The sequence below is a fragment of the Elgaria multicarinata genome, chromosome 3 (genome assembly GCF_023053635.1).
Source record: "Elgaria multicarinata webbii isolate HBS135686 ecotype San Diego chromosome 3, rElgMul1.1.pri, whole genome shotgun sequence".
Lineage (NCBI taxonomy): Eukaryota > Metazoa > Chordata > Lepidosauria > Squamata > Anguidae > Elgaria > Elgaria multicarinata.
The window spans coordinates 122,104,495-122,127,541 of NC_086173.1; the positions used below are offsets into that span (position 1 = coordinate 122,104,495).

The 23,047-nt window shown below is 41.8% G+C and overlaps 1 protein-coding gene across 1 annotated transcript in view; it reads left to right on the forward strand.

The window, feature by feature from the left end:
* Window positions 1–7,453: 7,453 nt before the first annotated feature.
* The window catches only part of NR2C2 (nuclear receptor subfamily 2 group C member 2), a 61,169-nt gene continuing 45,575 nt past the window's right edge, over window positions 7,454–23,047 (forward strand). Inside the window, exons 1-2 of the mRNA XM_063121408.1 lie at window positions 7,454–7,819; window positions 14,037–14,120. Coding sequence (XP_062977478.1) covers window positions 14,061–14,120 — 60 coding nt within the window. The 5' untranslated portion in view covers window positions 7,454–7,819; window positions 14,037–14,060. The remainder of the gene's footprint in view (window positions 7,820–14,036; window positions 14,121–23,047) is intronic.

The following is a 23,047-nucleotide window of genomic DNA, read 5'->3' on the forward strand; positions in this document are numbered from 1 at the left end:
ATCAGTATTACTAAGTTAACCCTGTTCATGTTGAGTGGTAGTTACTTTGCAATCAATTCCAGATTCTCTAGGAAAATGCCCCAATGGCTCAGTTCAGACATCACGTTTCTCAACAGTGGTTTTAGAACTCCACAGTGAAGTTTTTACACCAACATTGAGGAATGTGTTGTCTGGTGGGAAAACTCCACCCTATGGTGGAGGGTTTTGGTTTTTTGGAAAACACTTCACCCTGAATATCCATGCTGTGCAGAGGAGAGTCCCTGCACAACAGTTATGTTGTGTGGAGGGCTCCGTGGGATTTTCTGTTGCGTTGAGTTTTCCCATTGGCTAGAGTCACATGGCAAGAGCAGCGAAACGTGTGAGTGCCGCTCTAGGAGAGCTGCCAGGATTGTGGTGTGTGGGTTTTTTTGTTTGTTTGTTTTTGCAGCAATGACTGATAGAATACCATTGGGAAGACCAGGGGAGGAGAGAGGGGGGAGGAACTGTCAATCAAACATCACAATGAATTTTACTCAACTCCACGGTAGCCCACAGTCACACAGCAGTGGAGTTAGAACACGTTGCCTGGGGAGTTCCTCCTAAAAAACTCAACTGTTGAGTGGAGTTTTCACACTGTGTTGACTAACATGTTGTCTGAACTGACCCAATGTGTGTTTGGTGCAGAAGGTGCTAGCCAACTCACTCCCCCAGCCACTCAGCAGCCAATAGCAAGAGGCTAGTTTATTCTTTTAAATCTATTATACAGCTCAGCCAAATCCTCACTTAGAACTCAGAAACAGATTGGTGTAGCAAAATAGTTACTTAACCCCCAGAGAGAAATAAAAAATAATTACTAATTAGGATATAAATACAAAAGAGCTTAGGCTATGGGGTGTTATAGAAATGAAATAAATAAATAGTCTTGAATTATCTCTACATTTGCAGCTTTAAGGTGGCCAAGAGCACTCTCCATCCCCATACACCTGATGGAGAAGCTACAACTCTTCTAGAAAATGCATATTGAAATGAGTGCCATTCATGTGTTCATACTCTTGCTGCCATAAAGCTGTAATATATTGGAAGGTGCTCAATAATATATATGGGGAAGGTGCTCAATGGCCAACTGTGAGTTGCAGGTAGTGGTGAACCATCTCCTGCTAGGCTTGGGAATAAATATAAAACATAGGGTAGAATTCAAATTTTAACATCAAACATCTTGAATACTATCAGTATCTATTTGCGTAGCTTGGGTTCTACATGACTGTCCTATACTATTTAGATAGACAGAAAGAGCTCACCTCATGGATAAGCCCTATCATGTTGAAACTCTTTTCATGCATTACAATGGATAAAGTCACTCTGAATCACCTTGGCATAGAGACTCCCAGGTGAGGTGGATGTAACCTTGGCAATGGCCTGACGGTTTGGACTCTTTTCAGCTTGTGGATCACAAGGTAGACAAGTTTTTTTGTAGAGGTGAAGGCTACCACTTGTCTGCTCAGTCCTTGTCCATTTGGCTAATTAAATCACCCAGGATGGGACTACCCCTACAGCTAGGGGGAGTGTTCAGTGCTTCTTTGAGAGAGGGACAGGTTCAATCTTGCTCGAAAGAGAAAGTAGTAAATCTTTTATTAAAGAAACTTTCCCTTGGCCCAACAGAAACAGGTGGCGTTGAGGAGGTGCTACTGTTCAGCCCCATAGCTATTTGTCTGTGGCAGGGGTTGGGAACTTTTTTCTGTCAGGAGCCCCATGTCGGCTATGTGCAGGACCATAAGCAGTTGAACCAGCCCACCACTCTTCTCATTTGTGCAGACGTATACCGACCAGGCCAAACCAAGCATGGGTTGTATTTAACGTAATTCAGTGTCAAGTTTTAAAGCATTCAGTATATTTAACAGATTGAATTGAAATTTTGTAGTTGGTTATCTTGAACTAAGTACAAGCAAATGTCTCAACTGAGCCATAAACAAGTTGAATCAAGTTTACGAATAAATTCTAGTTGAACAATTTCATGCTGGCACTTCCCCCCCCATTGATGTTCTTTTGCTGAAGAATGGTGACTAAGATTAGCAGCAGAACATCCTGGGCGACTAAAATGTTTTCCCACTGGTTTCTGAATGCTGTCATTTTGAATGCATTTTGTGCCCATTTATTACTTTGAGTAGAGACTAACCTGTTTTTCCTACGCAGAAAGCTGGAAGGTATTGTTGGCAAGTATATATCAAGTGGGACATGAGCAGGTGAATGAGCCGCTGGTATCGTGGCTGATGTTCTTCGGCCCTGTAATAGTGTTGTCTGAGTGCATAAGGATACAAAGTTAGTGTGTCCCTATTCAGTGGCCCATCATTGCCACCGAGAAGCCATTTCAGATTAGAACGCGGTCTGTAAGCAAGGTTAGGCCAACCTCTCAAGGTCTGTCAAAGAGAAGTATCATTATGACAGACATGCATCATATACCCTTATCTAATTTTTATGCCACTCCTCAACCAAAAAGATTCCCGGAGCGGCTTACATATAATCAATTAAACAAGGCAGGGCTTGGCTTGCTGGGAGGCTTACAATCTAAAAAAAACAAGACACGCAAGAAAAATAGGAGGGGAGAGGAGGAAAATAATTGTTCACAGGACTGGTGGAATGGCTCTACTTTCCCTCTCAGCTTCCTGGAATGGCTGCTGGTGGTGAAGACTGAGGGAGGAGGAGCCTTCATGAGGGAGGTCTTCAACAGGGCCGGTGGAATATTTATCTCCAAAGGACAAGCATCCATAGGGACAGTTCATTCTTTCCAGGATTCTTGTTTGATATATTGGCTTAAGTATGCTTTGAGCAAACCACAATTTGAGTTAAGGTGCAGCAACAAATTGAAGCTTGCACAATGGATGTTTTAAATCATCATCCCCCATAAGATAAGGGGAGGCACAAGCCTGAGGGTCTTATTATTATTATTATTATTATTTATTTATATAGCACCATCAATGTACATGGTGCTGTACAGAGTAAAACAGTAAATAGCAAGGCCCTGCCGCATAGGCTTACAATCTAATAAAATCATAATAAAAATAACAACCAAACTCTGGTTGGTTGTTGCATCTAAACCTAGCCAATTACTCTCCAAACTCCTTTCAACACAATGATTTCCATTAAAAAAACAACTACATCTGAAGACAGCTTTTAATACAAAGCTAAGCCCTATCTTAGCAGCTAGGTCTTATATATGTTATTCATGCTAAGAGGCCCCCATGGTTCTTGGCACATCTACTTTTTTGACATATACAATAATTTAAGATACCAAAAAGAAGTTAAGAGGTCAGGATAAAATGTATCCTGGTCTCTTCGGTCCCCTCCTCACCCCACCTACCAGAATGCCCTCTTTTCTCTCTCTCTCTCAGGTTGATTTTCCAACCTCCAAGAGGCAGCTGATGTGATTCTCCATGCAGCAATTGCCAGGGGCAGATCTTCAACTCCCCCTTCTGAAGTCTGAGCACTGTTTCCAACTGGAAAGGGATTTTCTGAAATATACTATTGGCTCTGGGACGCTTGCCCAGGGACAATAGGCTTGCTCTCTCCATGTGATTTACGTGTTATATTATGTATATTATTACACACTAATTTTAGCAACCCAAAGAATTGTACATGATATGCTGACAACCACTCATCAGTTTCAGCCGAGTTTAACTCTCTTCCACTAACGTTGTTGGGGCACCTTCAGATTTACTGTCACTACTTATTATAACGTTGTTGGGGCACCTTCAGATTTACTGTCACTACTTATTAATTCTACTTCACACTGCTACATGTATTTCAATAGCATATATGTATTCCTTCACATACCTACTACTAGGGGAAACCACATTAATTGCAACTTTGAAACCACCAAGCCTGCCTAATGTTGTATTTGCAATTGCATCCATTTCATTGTTACTAATGAACTTATGAAACAGAACATTTTTAGCAGAAAAATAAAACACTGCAACAATTTCCATTTTGGAAAATATTCCATGGAAAAATTTCCACCACATATCACTGATTGCAGTTTTGAATTCCTATAAATATTTTGATTTTTTTTTAATGTAGGAGTGTTCTTTTCAGTGAGTCTCTCTCATGGAAAAGGCATAGGGAGGCTGTGAAACTGAAGGCACAGAAAACTATAGAGGCTTTAATGAAGTTTTATTATAATAAAAGGGGACAGTTGATTGAACCTGCCCTAAAAGTCTTCAACATCAAAGCAATAACACAAATGCTTTATGGGTCTGAAATTTGGGGGTTTGACAACACCCATCGTTAAAGCCCTGGAAATTGTGCAGAACAATTTTCTTCGGAAACTTCTGGATGGCCATCAATTGGGGCCTTAGCTAGACCTAAGGTTTAACCCATTATCATCCCGGGGTCATCCCTGTTCATGTAAATGACACACGGGATCCCGGGAGCAGGCAGGGATGACCACAGGATAAACCTTCGGTCTAGCTAAGGCCTAGGACAAGAATAGAGAGTGCTCAGTTAAAATATTTTAAAGGAATTGCCACCTTGCCAAATTAACATCTTCCAGCTATGTGTTACCTGGAAATGAACAAAAATTCTTATTGGATGGCAATACTCCAAAAGCCCCTGCATAGCTATTACTTTCCTGAGCTGAAGCGTGTCCTCGATATGGATAAGAAGCAATTAAAGGATTGGCTATTTTGATAGGTTCTAGAAGAGATCGGCAACTAATTAAAAACTCTAAATTCTCCTGATGGTTCCCTCCTTTGAAAACAGAACATTTCAGAGCCAGCTATTTGTCCAAACTGAGAAATGCTTTTATTGAACTAAGATTCCAAGTTATGCCAACTGCAGTTCTAGATGGATGCTGTCACAAGATGTCATTTGAATGCAGACTATGCATCTGTGGCCAACATCAAATAGAAGACATAGTTCACTTCATGTTAATTTGCCCTCTGTATAGGGACCCAAGAGAGAGATTCCTGAAACCCTTATTTACACATGGATATAGGAATGCCCTTGCAGAAATGGTTATTTTTCTTCTGAGTGATACCAACAGTTATGTGACACATAAAGTGGCTTTGTTTGCTCTGGCAGATTAGGAAGAGAGAACTAGACAAAATTGCCATAAACTGCCATGAAGAATCAGACTGCTGAGTAAAAGCTGAGTTTTAGTTATGGCAAATTCTAAGTTATCTGTATTATTTTCTACTGTTTGAAATATTTATATTACTGTATATATGTATAAATATTTTCTTTTAATGTATTTGTCATGGCCTTTGGCTAGTACAATAAACTTTGAACACACACACACACACACACACACAGAGAGAGAGAGAGAGAGAGAGAGAGAGAGAAGATCCCATCTGTTGAACGCAATTATAGAAGGAAGCTTTAAAGTTTCATAGAATAACTTCATGCCTACAGCATTTGTGGGCCATTTCTTTGTTCCATTAAAAATAGTTTGTCCTTTTGATGTTGCATCAATTTTAAAGGCCCTAAGTAACAGACATTATCATTCAAAGAATGAGCAACCATTCATGGAAATATATGTTACAAGGATGTTTTAGGAACAGAGTCTTCAATTATTCACAAAACTTAGCAGAGGAAGTTATAAAGAGGAAGAATACCCTCTGTAGAATAACTCTTGAATCTTTTCCACTGTTAGAATTCTATAATATCCACAAGCACAGACTACTGTGGTTTAAAACTGTTTAATAAAACTTGTTAACATTCAAACGTACAACAGAAATTACAATATGCCAGTAACAGCAACCCTTGTATAACCGACACTGTCGCTTAAATAATCCATGACAAAACTGCACTGTGTTGTGTGAGCCAGGTTCATACCTCTCACTCACCTGACAGTAAAACCTTTTCCAGTGAATACATCCTCCCCTTTAACTTAGGAAGCCTCCCTACAGCTGGACATAACAAGACACCTCCCCCTTTAGCTATGCCCAGATATCAGGTACCCTCTTCAATTGCCCAGGGAACAGCCACACCACCTAATACCCCCCAAGACACACAATTTCATTCTCAATACATTCCTATTGCTTATTGAATGGGCTCCTCCTTAGCTTTTCAAAAAGCATTTAATTAAAAGTAATAAGCAAGCTTTCAAGTTCTCCTGAACTCTTCAGGCTAGATGTCACCACTTAAGGACATTTTAGATGGGTCTAATAAAAGGTATCACCTGACTGTGGCTGTAGGTGTTTTTTTATACCTATATTTTTATTTTACTGTAAAAAGACTAATTCTACTCATGACCGGCTGCATGGGGTGGCATGATCAGGCAGCTGCCAAACTCCCAATGCCTCAGATATGCCCACTGATGCCAGCCCCAACCAGCTACTTCTCCCTCTTCCCTCCCCATCCTCTTTTCCTTGTTTCATGTCTTTTTTAGAACGTAAGCCTGAGGGCAGGTACTGTCTTCTTTACCGATCAATTGTAAGCTGCTCCGGGAGGCATTTTGGCTGAAGTGTGGGATAAAAATACTATAAATAAATAAATACTATTGAGGTGCAGCAACTGCTGCTGCTGCCACCACCGCCAATGGAAATTCCCTGGGAACTTTGGGCCATGCTGTGCATTGCTGCTGGCTGGGCTGGCAGGTGAACTACCACCATACTACTCAGCAGGAAAAAATGCAGACTATGCATCGGGCAGGATTGAACCCAGGAAGCTGCCCAGAGCAAAAGGCAGTGGCTGGTCCTGAAAGAAGCCCAATCCTCCCATCATGCCAGTCAGAGAAGTCCCGATGAGCACGCAAGATAAAGGAAACTACCCCTTGCTACTACCATCTTTCTCTCAGTCACCCTCTCCCTACGTGAGCAGATTGAAGGGGGCACTACAAGTATGATTCCGACGGTCTGCCCCATAACTTCGGGTTGTACCCAATGTTAAATCTAACTCTCGTGTATTTATAAGTCTACCTAAGGAGGCCAAACATTGGATGCAAGCCATGGATCGGGTCCTGCTCAGTAACTAATCTCGGTAACTACGAGCGCTGTTTAGCTCCATCGGGTTTCTTTGCTACGGAAGCTTCAGCACATGAGGGCCAGATCTACACTAAGCAGAATATGACACATTGAAAACATTTTGAAGACTGTATATGGAGTTTGTCCTGGGCCCCAACAGTTGTCACTACTGTTATAAACCGTTTTAAAGCAGTAGTGTAGATCCTGCCGAGGTCGACATTGCTTAGAGCAACACTCAACCGTAGTTTATAGCGACCCCGACTAAACATGCGAAGGCGGCTGGGAACCTCCGGCTTGCAGCGGGTCTTGCAGGAGGCGCGCAAGGCAGGGGACGGCCCGCGCGAGGCTTCTACCCTGGCCACGTCCCCCCATTTTCAAACCGCGGCGCGCGCGCGTGCGGGACTCCGGCCCCGCCAGGTCTACCTTCGGTATGGCATTGCCGGTTGGACGGAACGGGCGCTGCGCGAGCTTTCGCAGCCACCCCAGGTAGCCCCTCCCTCTCCTCTGCCGTTTCCCCTGCTCCGGCCCCGCCTCTTTAGGCGGAGGGGGGGTGGGGAAAGAGATGGTGGGGGCTGCGGCCGGCGTAATGCTGGGAAGAGGAAACGGGGCGACGCTCCCAGGCGGCAACGGCGACGACTGCAGCGCCTGCCGGGGTCACGAACTCTGACCTTTCACCAGAAGACGCCGACCTTCCCCCCACCCCAAACAAACAATAACAACCCCCTCCGCCTCCCCCCTCGCATTAACCCATTCGACGCCGCTATCTCCGCCTCCCTCTCCCCCGCTTCTTGCCGGGCGCGGTGGGGGGTGGGGGACCCAATCCAGGCCCAGCCGGACCGTTACGAGGCAAGCACCGCCGGGCTCGCTTGGCGCCAAACCCCAAGGTAAATAAACGTGAAGCCCTTCCTGCCGGCGCGGTTCGGTTTGAGCGGAGAATGTTCTCTCGGGCTCCGCGGTTGAGGCGGGTGGTGTCGAATGGCAGAGCGTCCGGTCGGTCGGTCGGTCGGGCGTGTGTCTGTGTGGGACGCGCACCTGGTGAGGGACGGGTTGGGTGCGGCGTCTTTCTTTCCCGGGGCGGCTGTAGCCGCGATGCTGCCAAACAAGACCAGCAGCAGCATGTGAGGAAGGAAAGAAGATGGAGTCTGAGCGGGCGGAGGCAGTGGCTTGAACCCGACCCTTTTACCTTTGCCACCGGGAGGGCGGAGGGGAGGGGGCGGCGGGTATTTTGCATACGGGGCAGCCCGTCGCCATCTTAGCGGACGTTTCCCCCCATCACTTGACAGTTCAGAGCTGCCGCCCTGTACATTCTGGGCGTCCGCGGCCGAGCCTGACGAGGGAACACGCCGGGGGCGAAGAGGACGCTAAAGGAGGGCGGGCAGACAAATGGCGGAGGTTCTGGACTTGGCTGACTGCCAGCTCCGCCATCTTGTGCCTCAAGTGTCCTTTTTCCTCCTTGCCCCCTTATTGGGAGGCGGGGCAAGCGGCCTGAACGGCGACCGCCTCCGCCAATTAATATTGTTGCCTTGGCGTGGCGGGGTTTTATTTCGCTCATCTTAAGGGCCTATTGGTTAGGCGAAGAATGCGGGAAACGGTTGTAGCGGGGCTAAACCATACAGAACGAGCTCTTTTTGTACGTTCATCAAATAAATCTTTCATCCCTGTAAATGTTTTAGTTCCAGCTTGAATTAATCCCTTTTCAAAATAAGGCACAATGTTCAGGAGCAGTGCCTTCTGCAAAGGCTATTAGGGAAAGCTCAAATTTTGATTTGGGAATGCTTTTGGTGGCTTTGATTAATTCAGGACTTAATTTTTTTATTGAGCGTCTTGAACTAAAACAGCTCAAGTTGCAGTAGAGCTTGAGCTATTGGGCGGTATAGAAATGCAATAAATAAATAAATATTCATATATACTTGAGAGTAATGCACATTGAATTCAGTGGGGCTGACCTCTGAGTAGACCTGGATAGGCTTGCAGTGTTAGGTGTGTGTTGTAGCCCACTAACCTAATTGTGCATCTCTGTGCTTTTGGGTCGTTTAGAAATGGTCATAACAATATCCCTAATTTGCATTTTTTTTTCAAAAAAATGTATTTATTTCAAGTATGTTAAAATGGTTGAATATGTCACTCAAAATGCCTAAAAATTTATACAACATATAAAAAATATGCAAGAGGTAACATAGCAGAATAAGTTTAATAAGTGCTACAGCAGTAGATGAAATGCTCTTTTAACCAAATATAATTTGTAAGCTTAGATATTAATGCTAATTCTGTTCCAGAAATGATAGTACTGTTGGCATGTTCCAGTGTCTTGCATAACACTTCTTTGTATTTTTAATGATTTAATACAGTATAAATCTTACACACATACCAAAGCTGGTTCTTGACCTCCGTCCAATTCTTGAACCTGTATTTGGGTGATGGAGAGAAAGTTATAATGGCCCTATTCACATGTGCGAAGAGAAGGGGGCGTTTATGGTAACTATGGAGAGGGGAAGCAGGCATGTTAACCCAGTGTGCAGCAGCTGTAAAGAAGGCAAACTCCATGTTAGGCATTATAAGAAAAGGAATTGAGAATAAAACTGCCAGTATCATACTGCCTTTATACAAATCTATGGTGCGACCACACTTAGAATACTGTGTATAGTTCTGGTCACCACACCAACAAAATGATATAGAGCTGGAAAAGGTGCAGAAAAAAGCAATTAAAACTTGAAAGGTTGTCATAGAGAGGAGGGCCTTCTCAATCATGCCAGAGTGCAGGACATGGAACAATGGGCTCAAGTTACAGGAAGCCAGATTCCGGCTGGACATCAGGAAAAACTTCCTGACTGTTAGAGCAGTACAACAATGGAATCAATTACCTAGGGAGGTCGTCAGGTCTCCCACAACAGGGGCATTCAAGAGGCAGCTGGACAGCCATCTGTCAAGGATGCTTTAAGATGGATTCCTGCATTGAGTAGGGGGTTGGATTTGATGGCTTTATATGCCCCTTCCACTATTCTATGATCTGTGGAACATCTCCGCATGAGGGAAGGTTGCAATAGCTGGGATTGGGTAGCTTGGAAAAAGGAGGCTAAAGGGAGACATGATAGAAGTGCACAAAATTATGCATGGTGTGGAGAATGTCCCTCTCAAAATAGTAGAACCTGCGGTCATCCCATGAAGCCGATTGGTGGGAGATTCAGGACAAATAAAAGGAAGTACTTCTTCACACAGCACATAGTGAAATTATGGAATTCACTACCACAAGATGTAGAGATGGCCACCAATTTGGATGGTTTTAAAAGGAGGTTGGATAATTCCTGGAGGAGAAGGGTTTCAATGGCTACTAGCCCTGATGGTTATGTGCTGTCTTCAGTATCCAAGTCAGTAAGCCTGTGTGAACCAGTTGCTGGGGAACATGGGTGGAAGGGTGCTGTTGCACCATGTCCTGCTTTGTTGGTCCCTGGTCGACAGAGTGCTGGACTAGATGGACCCTTGGTCTGATCCAGCATGGCACTTCTTTCTTATGCTACATGATCAGGAACCACATGACACTGTGTGATTCCGCTACCCACCTATCCTACATAGTTATCTCACAGACTTCTGTGTGCTTTAACAGCATCCCGCATCCTCCATGGCACGAATGCACTGTGTTGGAGGGGGTGGGGGTAAGGCTGTGTGACCATATAGAAAGTCTATAGAGGCTAGCTCATTGCCATAAGTGTGGGGTGCTGTAGACTGCCGTCTCTATGGTCATGACCTGTAAAACATCTAGAGCCCCTATTTATCACTGCGGAGCCTGCCATACTTAACAGTAAGCCACCCTGGGGGCTCTTAACCATTTTGCAGGAGGATGGTTACCTAGAGTGGTTTAATAACCATCGTTGCATTTTTCTTCCCCCACATAACACACTAAGCCACCATTGTTAGCCCCAAATGCTTAACTACCATGGCTTAGCATGGTGTTTGAACAGACACAATGGCTTCTTACGGTCTGGTGTGTGAAAATGTGGTACAGTGAGGCTTACTTCCTCTACAACAGGGATCCTCAACATGGCACCCACAGACTCAACTGTGCCTACAAGGCTGGGCTGAAGTGTCCACAAAGCTCTTTTTGCTCCTTATAAAAGCCTATGTAGTGATTCATCACAGGCTTGTATAGGGAGCGAAAAAGCCCCTCTGCTGAAAAACAGCTGGGAGGGGATCCTTGGAGTGGGGGTGGACTTTGTCTCCTCTCCTCTCAACTTTCAACAGGAGGCTTTTTCTCACCCCATGCAAACAAATAGAGAAATAGCTCCGTTCATTTATTTAAAATGGGGAAAGTGAGAGAGAGAAAGAAAGAAAGAAAAAGAAAGAAAGCCAGCCAGCCAGCCAGCTGGATTGGGAGAAAGAGGAATCAGAGAGAGCAGGGGACAAGAGCGAGAGATAGGGAAAAGGTAAGGTAGGAATAAAGAACAACCAAAGGGAGAAAGAAAGAAAGAAAGAAAGAAAGAAAGAGGAGCTAGAGAGAGAAAGGGAGGGAGGGCAAACTGGGTAGTGCACACAGGGTGAAAATTCATGCACACAAGCACAGATAAGGGGGCATTCCTAACAGTTTTATGATTGGTCCAGGACCCCCTACAGCAGTCAATTGTGCTGGTACCCAGGGTACTTTTTCAAAATGCTAAGTGCACCCACAGGCCGAAAAATCTTGGAGAGCCCTGCTCTCTAATATATCAGTGGGTGCAGCCAGGCAGGATATTGGCAACCATTGGCAACATATCTTTTTGTCTAGTCCTCCCTGACCTCACAGACTGAATAACAAGGGACAGTAGTTGCTCTTTTTCCTCGCTTGTTTGAGTTTTCCTTCTGGGTGATGTGACAGTAGGGATAGGACACAGCTTCCTCGCAGAAACAACTATTTCCTACTTTTACTTGCTCTGGAAAGCCTACTGTCAGAAAGTTTTTCCTACCCAGTCCTTGCTGTTCTATCAGTCAGAGAAACTGTTAATGAGTGGAGGAGGTTGGTTGTTTCTTGAAGATGCGGTGGCTCTTGCTTCCTCATTGCCTCTTTGGTGAGCTCTCTGGGAGGATTTGGCTCAGCTCTTTGCTGGACAGCTGCCTTCTTCCTTGTCCACTTTCTTTGGGCCTAATCCTTGCAACTGTCTCACCTAACAGAGGATGTGAGAGAGGAGTAGCTGTTGCCTCCTCCCACTCACTCCCCACTACTGCTTCTTTCAGAGGGAGAGGACAGAATAGAGAGTGAGCAAGAGGAAGTGGCAACTGCCCCTGCTGTACTGCTCACTTGTCTTTTTTTCCTCTCTGGGTAGTGCAGCATTAACAATTGAATTGGGCCCAGAGAATGTGAGCAAGAAGAGGGGGTATTATCTCTCAATCCCCACCATGGTGCTGCCGAGTGTTGCCTACTTTGGTGAGCAAGCAGCAGCTGCAACTTGCCATATGCCTTCCTGGGAGTAGTTGCTACCAGTGCCTCAAGCAGCAACACTGTACAGCATTGAGCCCAAATCTCATAGAATTATAGAATAGTAGTGTTTGAAGGAGCCTAAAAGGCCATTGAGTCCAACCCCCTGCTCATTGCAGGAATCTACCTTAAAGCATACCTGACATATCTCCTAGAGGGCTGCCTTCCAGTTGTGCTGGTAGTTGCTGAACCTCAAGCAACTTGCCAGATGATGCTGAGCACTGGCACAGAGTCTGAGAAAGAATCTACCTTTATCTAGTATAGTATTCATAAATAAATGTCAATTCATACTCTACTTTCTGAATATTTTGTGACCCTCAAGAGTAACCAAAAAATAGAACCTTGGATGGAAGTATCTGGATAGGATCAGACTTGAGTCTTACTAGCAAGGAACAGATTTAGCCCTCTCCCCTACCTGGAAAATGTTCTGTTGCTGATGCATGGCTCCTTGACAGGCATATTGATGTGGAAAGGGTTCCCTGAAGGAAGAAAGTTGGGGAAGCACTGTCATCATCTATGGCTCAGAAAGATACAGTGTCCATGCCACCTTGGGGTCTTGCTAGTATGCAGAAGACCTCTGCTCTGCTTCTCTTTCTGCCTTACACAGTACAATGGGATGCATTTCATAGTTCCTTTATATTATAATATGGAGTAAAATCCTAAGAGCATTTGTAATTTCAATTGCTTGTTGGATGTTAAAAGTCTAATTGAAGTTTAAACATTATGCTTGGTAGTGTAAGCTAAACACATAATCACGATATGGAAGCATGTGGAAGCCAACCAAGTCCACCTTGTTCGTATATTGTATTTTATATTATGGTTTTATACTGTTGTTTTATACTTTGAATGTTTTTAATTTTTGTGAACCGCCCAGCGAGCTCCAGCTATTGGGCGGTATAGAAATGTAATTAATTAATTAATAAAGTGTTCACACTAGAGTGGGTTTGCAAAGCATACAATGGAGATACTGATTGTTGTTTTTCCTGAACTAAGCAAACTTATGTCATTAATCTGACAAAAATTATTGCTATTTCATACACAAAACACAGATGTTGGCTATTATGAAGACAATAAGGCTGAATTCAACCAACACGCTAATCAACTGGGGTGGGGGGGTAATAGGAACAGAATGGGAAACAACCGTTGATTAGCATGCCATCTGAACTCAGCCTAATACTGGCTATTCAAAAGTCTATACGTTTTGGCTGGGAGATTGAAGCAATGAAAATCTCTCACCACATCTAAATGTCTTGCAGGTTGTAGAAAGTGTGAAGCTGACTCCTCCCTTCCTCTTCAAGCCCTCTGTATGCTACTGGAAAATCAGGAGTTCAGTCTCCCTGTGATGTAGAGATCTTTGGAAAGGGGCTTCATGTTCTCCTCCTCCACAAATATGGTTAACAAGAAGAGATTCCTGGTCCTCATGACTGCATTTGTGGAGCCCTGTACCTAGTCTACAAAACAAATAATATTTTACTTTTTTCATAATTAAAGGAATGTAACGATGGTAACATAATATGCCCCATTTTCTAATAAAATGTTTGAAACGGTGTTCTATACTGACATAGAGTTATACTGTATATTTAATTCTTGGTAATAAAAATTATAAAAGGTCTGATTTTTCTGTGCCTGATAGAAGTTATTGGCATCCCTCCAAACAGGTTCTCTAATGATCTTCCTTCACCATGACAACCAATATGGAGGTGCTGGCTCAGCAGATAGTGGAGACACAGCAGGTGGCTGAGGTGAGTGATGGATGATATTACAGTTACGGTTTTTAAAAAAGACAATATCATTGTTTATTGTTTACAACTACTCAGTTCTAAATTGGAAAATTTTCATAATATTGCACCTGAAAATATTAAGCCATATTTTTCCATTTTGATGTTTTGTACTGGACTCATTTATTCAGAACAGAATGACCATCTGGAGAACTAAGAGAGTGTCCTTCCCCACCTCTGCCTGCAGCTTGTCATACAAGGCTATTTGGTGAAAAAAAAAGTTAATTCTTCAGCCATGACCTGCCTGCAGAAGGGCTTCTAGCACACTTTCCTAATGGAAACTTCTTCTTTTAGGTTCTAGAGCCAGAACTATACAAAGTAGGTCTGTTTGCTGTCAGCAGTGAGGTGTGTCCATGGTTTTCACATTAGGCTGGTTTCATACCTTCCAACTGTACCAGTTCAGAATTTTAGAGTTGTATCCCAGGTTTCTAAAGATACTTAGTTCATGGTATCTACAGAAAGGCTGTTGAGTGATTCTGTTTATTTCTGGAGTGTGGTCATAGATCATGTTTTTGATGAGTAGTTGCCCTTGCTCTCTCTGGAACTTTCCTTGTAGAGTTCCGCAGGGTCTCATCCTTCTGTTAAAAATGTTTATGCAACCATTGCGGTCAAACTTGTACAGAGGTATTTGTGTTGTCAGTATGATTATTACATGCAGCTGTATCTCATTTCCATTTGATCTAACCTGAATGTTCATGTCTGGCCATTTTAGAGAACTGGGTGAGGGTAAACAGTTTGGGGCTGAATACAGTAGAGCCTGCAGTAATGTCTATTAACAGGGCTGTTGCTCTGTGTCCTCGTACAGACACACAACTCATGTGAATACGCATGTAATGACTAACATAGGTCTAAGGGGCTCTTTAACCAAAGGTGTGGTGAGAACACAGATTTAAGAACTACGCTCTTACTAAAATGGGGAAAATAGCTCAAACACCCATTCAAACTCCAAAAGCATAGACTTTTTTTATTATTATTACAGATTTTTGATCTGTTGGTTCTGTATATCAAATATAGATGGTGTTCAGTCTCCCTTGGTCAATGAGGTTCAGAGCCTGAGAATGCTTTTGGAAGTTCAAGTTGGAATGATGGCCAGGAGCTCTTCTCACCAATTCCATCTGCTGAGAAGGCTACAGTTGTTTTTCTCGGATTCAGACCTAATGACCATCATTCCGATTTCCATCTCTTGAGGCTAGATGACTACAAAACCGCCTATATTTGTGTGTAGACAGAAGTATTTGCTGATTCAAAATTATTTTATTCAAAATATTTGAATCATGCCATTCTGCCTTAAAAGTTACCCAAAGAGATTAGCAATAAACTAAAATGTCAAAGCAAACTTCATAAACTGGCATAATCAGAAGCCCCAACAAGCCATACAAATTATAGTCACAAAGTATAAAAATGTTCTAAAATAAATTGTATTTTATGTGGCTACATAAAAACTAACACACAGCATCAAAATAATAGCTCTGTAGAAGGCTGAAAATATGCAGTATCAATGCATAGTGCTCATTTACCACTATCCTTAAAAGCTCTCTAAAACAGAATAATCTTGTCTTATCTTTTGAAAGAGAATGAAGTGAGACAAATGTTCCAGGGGAGGGGGTGTTCTACAACCTGGGTCCACCAATGAAAAGTCCCTATCTATAGTAGCCACTGTCAAAGGCAGAACATGTAGTTGGACCTTGGATGATGACCTAAGCAGATGGGCAGTTTAATGTAGTGCTTACAGTCGTTCAGGAACTTAGTCCCATAGTGTTTAGGGCAGGGGCAGGTAACCTGGTGCTCCCCAGATGCTTTGGATTAAAGCTCCCATCCAGCACAGTCAGTGGTCATCGTTTGTGGGAGTTGCAGTTTAGAATATCTAGGGGATGCAAGATTGCCTACCTCTGTTTTAGGGTTTTAAAATGCAGTGATCATTCACAAGTTAGGAAGATAGGAAATTGCCTTATATTGACTTGGTTTGGATGTAACAACCCATGCTTTAATGCATAGCTTATTGTGCATGAGTGAGTTGAGAAAGAGAGAGCATGCTGCCTTCTATCCACCCAACACTTCTGCTTTTACTCAGCAACCAATGGATCTGTTCCTTCACAGGTTGTTGAGCAAGATGTCTGAAATTGGACTGATGGGTTGTTTAGCAGCTAATCCATAGTTTGTTGTTGCAGCATGCCCACTCTCTCCTGTTCATCCCTGATAGCCCATGGTTTGTTTAACCCATAGTCCATGAGTACAGTCCCAGCGAATCAAACCATTGTTCTGGGCAAAATTCACAAGTAAGTCTCTTTCATGAAGCCATAAAGGCAGTTTTGGTGTTAGGGTCGCTGGCCCTCAGTCTTTGAAATCCTATGAAATTACCAACTGAGACAATATTATGTCTCTCAGCTATGTCAACAAGTGGTTCAAAACAAAGGAGGTGGACATACTCAGACAAAAATGAGCATAATTGCTGGATTTGATCCAGAATAGGATTTTGTTTGGAAAGGGTGGTCCTGCTTTGTAATCTACTGAAGCAATTTGTCTAATAATGTAATAATTCGCCCAACACTGGAAAATAGTGCTGTTTGGCATACTGCCATGTCACTGAGAATGGCATATTTATGTTAAACCACTTTACTAGTCAATTATGACATGAAGTGATGTATAAATTTATGCGATTAAATTTTACTTTAGATAGGGTTTAACATAATCAAAGTTGAATTAACATATGTTGTTTTTCTCTTCTAAGTTTCTCTGATCCTTGAAATAGTAATATGTTGAGTTAATTTACAAGTTATTTCTTCTTCCTTCAGAGAATGGAATTGGTGCCTTGTAGCTTCTCACACATACCATATAATTAATGTATATTTATCATTATGTGCAATAGAACTGATTACACTACATAATATTTGATAGGTACACAAGAATTTAGTGAGGCCTGTGTTTCTTTAATAATATTAGCTTAATGAACTGTAAAGATAAAGGATGCTCTATAGGGAACAAATCAGTTTTCTTTCTTTAATTTTCCTCTTTGGAAAAAAAATTCAAGAGCTGGATAGATTGTTTTCTCATGAATTTTTCTACATTATAGTTTATTGAATAATGGTAGCTGGGCATGGGAAAGATAAAGAGGGGAAAAGCTTTGTAACCTGGGTACATCTTCTCCCAATGAAATTAATTGTATTATTAGACAAACTGCTTCAGCAGCTGGCAAAACAGCAGGAACACGTCGATTCTGCTTCCTTGGTTACAGGGAGTGATAGTGTACTTGACCTTCAGAGGAGCAGGGTCATAGAGAGGGCATTTTTATACAATTCTGCCTGGTTTTATGACTGGAATCTTTATAAATGAAGTTTGGATGCAAACGTTTGGGAATAGAATAAAACTGACTTCTTCATTTCTCTTCGATTGTTTTGGCCAAAGATCTTTGCTGAGGAAAAATGTAAATAAAGCTGCAGAAGGATTTGACACTGTAAGTACTAGAGTCTGTGCAGTATCAAGCTAGAGACTCCAGGAAGCAAATGATTCAAAGGTTATTGAAGATGGGATTATTTTTTTAAAAAAGAAATATATAGTCAATTTACATTGCTTCTGGATAGTTTTCATACGCCTTTATTTAGTAAATTTAATTTCACAGCAGTTTTAACTAAAAATGGGTTATTAATGTTGCTGCCAGTTAAATTGATTTGAAATTCAGAATATTCTAGTTTTTCAATAAAGGCCATTTATCATATGCAATCTGGCTTCTAATTAACAGTGTTAATGATAATTAGAATTACTTGATTGCTTTTAAATATATTTAAATCTTTCACATGATGGTCTATAGTTGTTAATACAGAATTTTAGTTTACAGCATGTAGCAGTTTCTACAATTGCATTAAGCATTAATTCACATTTTTCCAATAAATTGTAATGTACTGGGTTTTTTGCTGAGCAAACATTAAAGGTTAACTACAGGTTGTCACTGAATAGCTTAAGAATAAATCTGATACCAAGCAAACTGCTTCCCTACCTACTGCCAAATACTGTAGCATAACCTTTCTCTATCTGTGTAAAGGTGAGATAAAAAGAAAAGCTGATTATAATATTTGTAAAACTACAAATATATAAGATGTCAAAATAAAATTATTAGACTTTATGGTTTAGCTTTAATATTACAATTAAATGTTTTAAATTAATGTCATTTGTAACAAGTTGTTATGTAATGCAACATCTTCTGGCAATTCCTGTACTTTGTGTCAGTATCCAAAAATCGTAGGATTTTGAATGCAAATTACTTTGATTGCACCTTTGAACTTTCAATGTATCTTCTTTGTTCTAGAAAACATTAGCATTCCACTACAAGTCTTATATGATATATTCTGTTTGTATACACAGCAGGTCTGTTTCATCTAATTTAAAGATGTGCGGATAATACAACCCTAAGGACCAAGCTGAAAGATATAAATAACTTGTGTACTCTAACACATCTTGTATACAGTTTAAATATGGTAGCTATGCCATGGCTGGTGGACATCTTCTGTTTGTTCTGTAATGCTTCCTGTCTTATTATATATGAAAGACTACAACTGGCATTTTTTTATTTTGGGGGGTATAATGATAAGTTGATTTCGTTTTTTATAGAAAAGAAATAGTAACTGGCAAATACTGTAATCTATGTTTAAATGGAAAGACCCTTCCTTTGGACATAGATTGTTTCTTTTTTACATGAGTAATTAGTGATGTAGCTTATACGTCTTTGCACTATAGCAGCCTTGTCTTACCTGATGTCCTCCAGGTGTTTTGGACTTCACAACCATCAGCCCCAGTCAGGATGGCCCCATTGGTCATGGATCATGGGGGTTGCAGGCCAAAACATCTGAAAGGCACTAGGCTAGGGGAGTTTGCACTATATAGGATTGATATTTGCTTTGAGGAGCATTTTTGAAATTAAGGATTTTTGTTTATCGTGCACATGAACACTTTTTTACAACAAGGGGGCATAGTTACTTTCCAAAATAGTTTCTCTGTGACTAGGAAGGTAAATGCCCATTCTGTTTGGTTGATATTCTAAAAATACTACTAATCTGCATGATAATACATGCAGTCAATAACTTATATTGTCATATTTATAATGCTTGACTCAGAAATCACATTTTTGCCCTTGGCTTCTTTGCATACAAAAATAGGTTTTAACACAATTGCTCATTTCAAACATTACACCAATAGTGGATTGCATTACATGAATTAGACTCAGACTTGCACATGCCCTCCTCCGTTTTCCCTTCCTTCCTTTGTGATGCAAAACTATCATTTATTAGTACATATGAACTGGGCAAGCTATGGTTTGTCACAAAAAGAATTGGGGCATGCAAGGATGCAAGAAGTGTGTCAGCCTAACGCTCATTCATGCAAATCCGTACAATGGTTTGGCATTATGTCTGAACATTATTAAAACAATATATAATCAATAAAATAATTAAAACACAATACTGGTGACATTGGCTCAGGGGTTTCAGATATACAAAGATATATTGACCTGGATGGCAGAAGAGTTAGTGGTGGATATCTCTTCCTTAGACTGGATGTAGTGCAGTCCTCAAGAATGAAAAAGAGTTCAATGAGATAAGAGATGATAGCAAAACTTTGAGATTAGTAAAGATAAACCAGATATATCCCCTGTAGTATTAGTAATATATGAAACAAGGTTTCAAACAGCAAAAATGGTAGGAAATAGTATTGGATAATGCTGGTATTTTTCGATTTATGAACTTCATGCATAATTCTGTCATGACTATCACACAGAGAAATCTAAATGTTCAACATTTTTTCAGTGTTAGCAGATTAAAGGCCATATTCAAAATGTTATAAGAGGCATATATGAGTAGGCCATTGATATCTTTTAAAAAGGTAACCCTAGCAAAACATAAATATTATTTTCAGCAATATATCAAATAATGTTAGAAACAACTAATGTGAGAGGGAAGTTAATGTGAAAGGGACAGGAGTGGAATAAAGATATATGTAATAAGCCAAAATAATTTCAAAGGGTTGTGACCTGAAAGGACAAAAAAGAAAGTTATTATATAAGTGGTAAAAATCACACACAAAAATATCCAATTATGTTTGACCTGTGCTGGAGATGTGGAAAGGGAAAGAGTACATTTGCCCAGATTTGGTGGTAGTGCGGTCAGGTTATTTGACTGAACATCTTTCACAGTATTAAAGAAAGTTTAGAATACAATATTCAGTTAAATCCTAATGTGATGTTGTTAGCAATAAATAGACATGTTAGGATGGAATGTACAATATTGTCTATGTAAATGCTAACTGTGTGGCACACTTATTTGCTAGCAATAGCATAGAATAGCACATCTTCCCACTCTTGGTCAATCGAGAAGGAAAATTTGGAAAATGATGCTAATGAACAAGTTCACCACCTATTAACATTTGTGGGAAGAAAGAAATAATTAAATAGAAACTTCTCAGAGAAACTGGAATTTACCTAATTTTGGATCAATACAGACCAAGTGATTTAGCACCAATGGTCATTTTAACAGTGTTGTAATGAAAGGGGTTAATTTAACCAATCAGTTTTTATTTATTGATTTGAATTTAAGTTAATAGTTTACGTATGGTAAGTTGTTGTAATGATCCCAGATGTGGGCGGCCAGACTCTAAGGCTAGGCCGCCAGGACCCGGGAGAACTAAACCGTAACAGAGCCCCACACAAGATGGGTAGTCTGGAAAGGTCTTACTTTAATATTACTAGCAAGGTATGGCAGAGCCAGAGGCAAAAACCAAGTCCTGGTGTGAGCAGGATTCAGAGTCCAGGAGTACACAAAGTACACAAAGTCTCTATACATGCTGCCCTTGGGTAAACTTATTCAATCTCATGGCCTCCAATATCACCTGTATGCCGATGACACACAACTATATCTCTCATCTCCGGAACTTTCTCCTGATGTCCACGATCGTATCTCAGCATGTCTTTCAGATATCTCAGCCTGGCTGCTTCATCGCCATTTGAAACTCAATATGGCAAAAACTGAACTGCTTGTTTTTCCTCCTAAACCTTCTCCTCATCTCTCATTCTCTCTTACTGTCAACGATGTCACGCTTACTCCGGTCAAGGAAACTCGTAGCCTTGGCTTTATATTTGATTCCTCGCTCTCCTTTATTCCTCATATCGAGGCAGTAGCTAAATCTTGTCGTTTCTTCCTGTATAATATTGCCAGGATTCGACCATTTTTGTCTGTCTCTTCTGCCAAGACTCTCGTTCACGCACTGGTCATCTCTCGGTTGGACTACTGCAACCTCCTTCTCTCTGGCCTCCCCTCATCTCACATCAGTCCGCTGGTCTCTGTCCACCACTCTGCCGCTAAGATCATCTTCCTGGCCCGCCGCTCTGACCATGTCACTCCGCTTCTGAAATCTCTTCATTGGCTCCCAATTCACTCCAGAATCCAATATAAACTTCTCCTGTTGACCTTCAAAGCTTTTCACGGTCTAGCTCCTGCCTATCTCTCCTCTCTCATTTCACACTATTGCCCCGCTCGTGCTCTTCGCTCCTCTGATGCCATGCTTCTTGCCTGCCCAAGGGTCTCTACTTCCCTTGCTCGGCTTCGTCCATTTTCCTCTGCTGCCCCTCATGCCTGGAATGCTCTTCCAGAACACTTGAGAACTACCAACTCAATCACAGCTTTTAAAACACAGCTAAAAACTTTTCTTTTCCCTATAGCTTTTAAACTTTGAGTTTGTTCTGACTCTATACTGTTAGCTTCACCCTTCCCGGTGCCTGTTTACACTTCCCTGTGCCTGTTTGCATTCTCTTTCCCTCCTTATTGTTTACTACAACTTTATTAGATTGTAAGCCTATGCAGCAGGGTCTTGCTATTTACTGTATTATCTGTACAGCACCATGTACATCGATGGTGCTATATAAATTAATAATAATAATAATAATAATAATAATAATAATAATAATAAGCAGGGCGAGAGGCAAAAGCAGAGTCTAGGAATAGCAGGGTTCTGAGGCCAAAGGTACAGAAAGTCCAAGCAGTGGCAAATGCAGAGTCCAGAAATAAGCAGGTTTCAGAGGCCAAAGGCAAACCTGAGTTCAAGCAGGGGTCCAGGTCCAAGAACAGCAGGGTTCCAGCAGGGCCAGAGGCAAGGGACATGGTCACGACGAATCATAGGTTCATAGAATCATAGAATAGCAGAGTTGGAAGGGGCCTACAAGGCCATCGAGTCCAACCCCCTGCTCAATGCAGGAATCCACCCTAAAGCATCCCTGACAGATGGTTGTCCAGCTGCCTCTTGAAGGCCTCTAGTGTGGGAGAGCCCACAACCTCCCTAGGTAGCTGATTCCACCGTCGCACTGCTCTAACATTCAGGAAGTTTTTCCTGATGTCCAGCCGGAATCTGGCTTCCTTTAACTTGAGGCCGTTATTCCGTGTCCTGCACTCTGGGAGGATCGAGAAGAGATCCTGGCCCTCCTCTGTGTGACAAGCTTTTAAGTATTTGAAGAGTGCTATCATGTCTCCCCTCAATCTTCTCTTCTCCAGGCTAAGCATGCCCAGTTCTTTCAGTCTCTCTTCATAGGGCTTTGTTTCTAGACCTCTGATCATCCTGGTTGCCCTCTTCTGAACATGCTCCAGCTTGTCTGCGTCCTTCTTGAATTGTGGAGCCCAGAACTGGACACAATACTCTAGATGAGGCCTAACCAGGGCCGAATAGAGAGGAACCAGTACCTCACGTGATTTGGAAGCTATACTTCTATTAATGCAGCCCAAAATAGCATTTGCCTTTCTTGCAGCCATATCGCATTGTTGGCTCATATTCAGCTTGTGATCTACAACAATTCCAAGATCTTTCTCGTTTGTAGTATTGCTGAGCCAAGTATCCCCCATCTTGTAACTGTGCATTTGGTT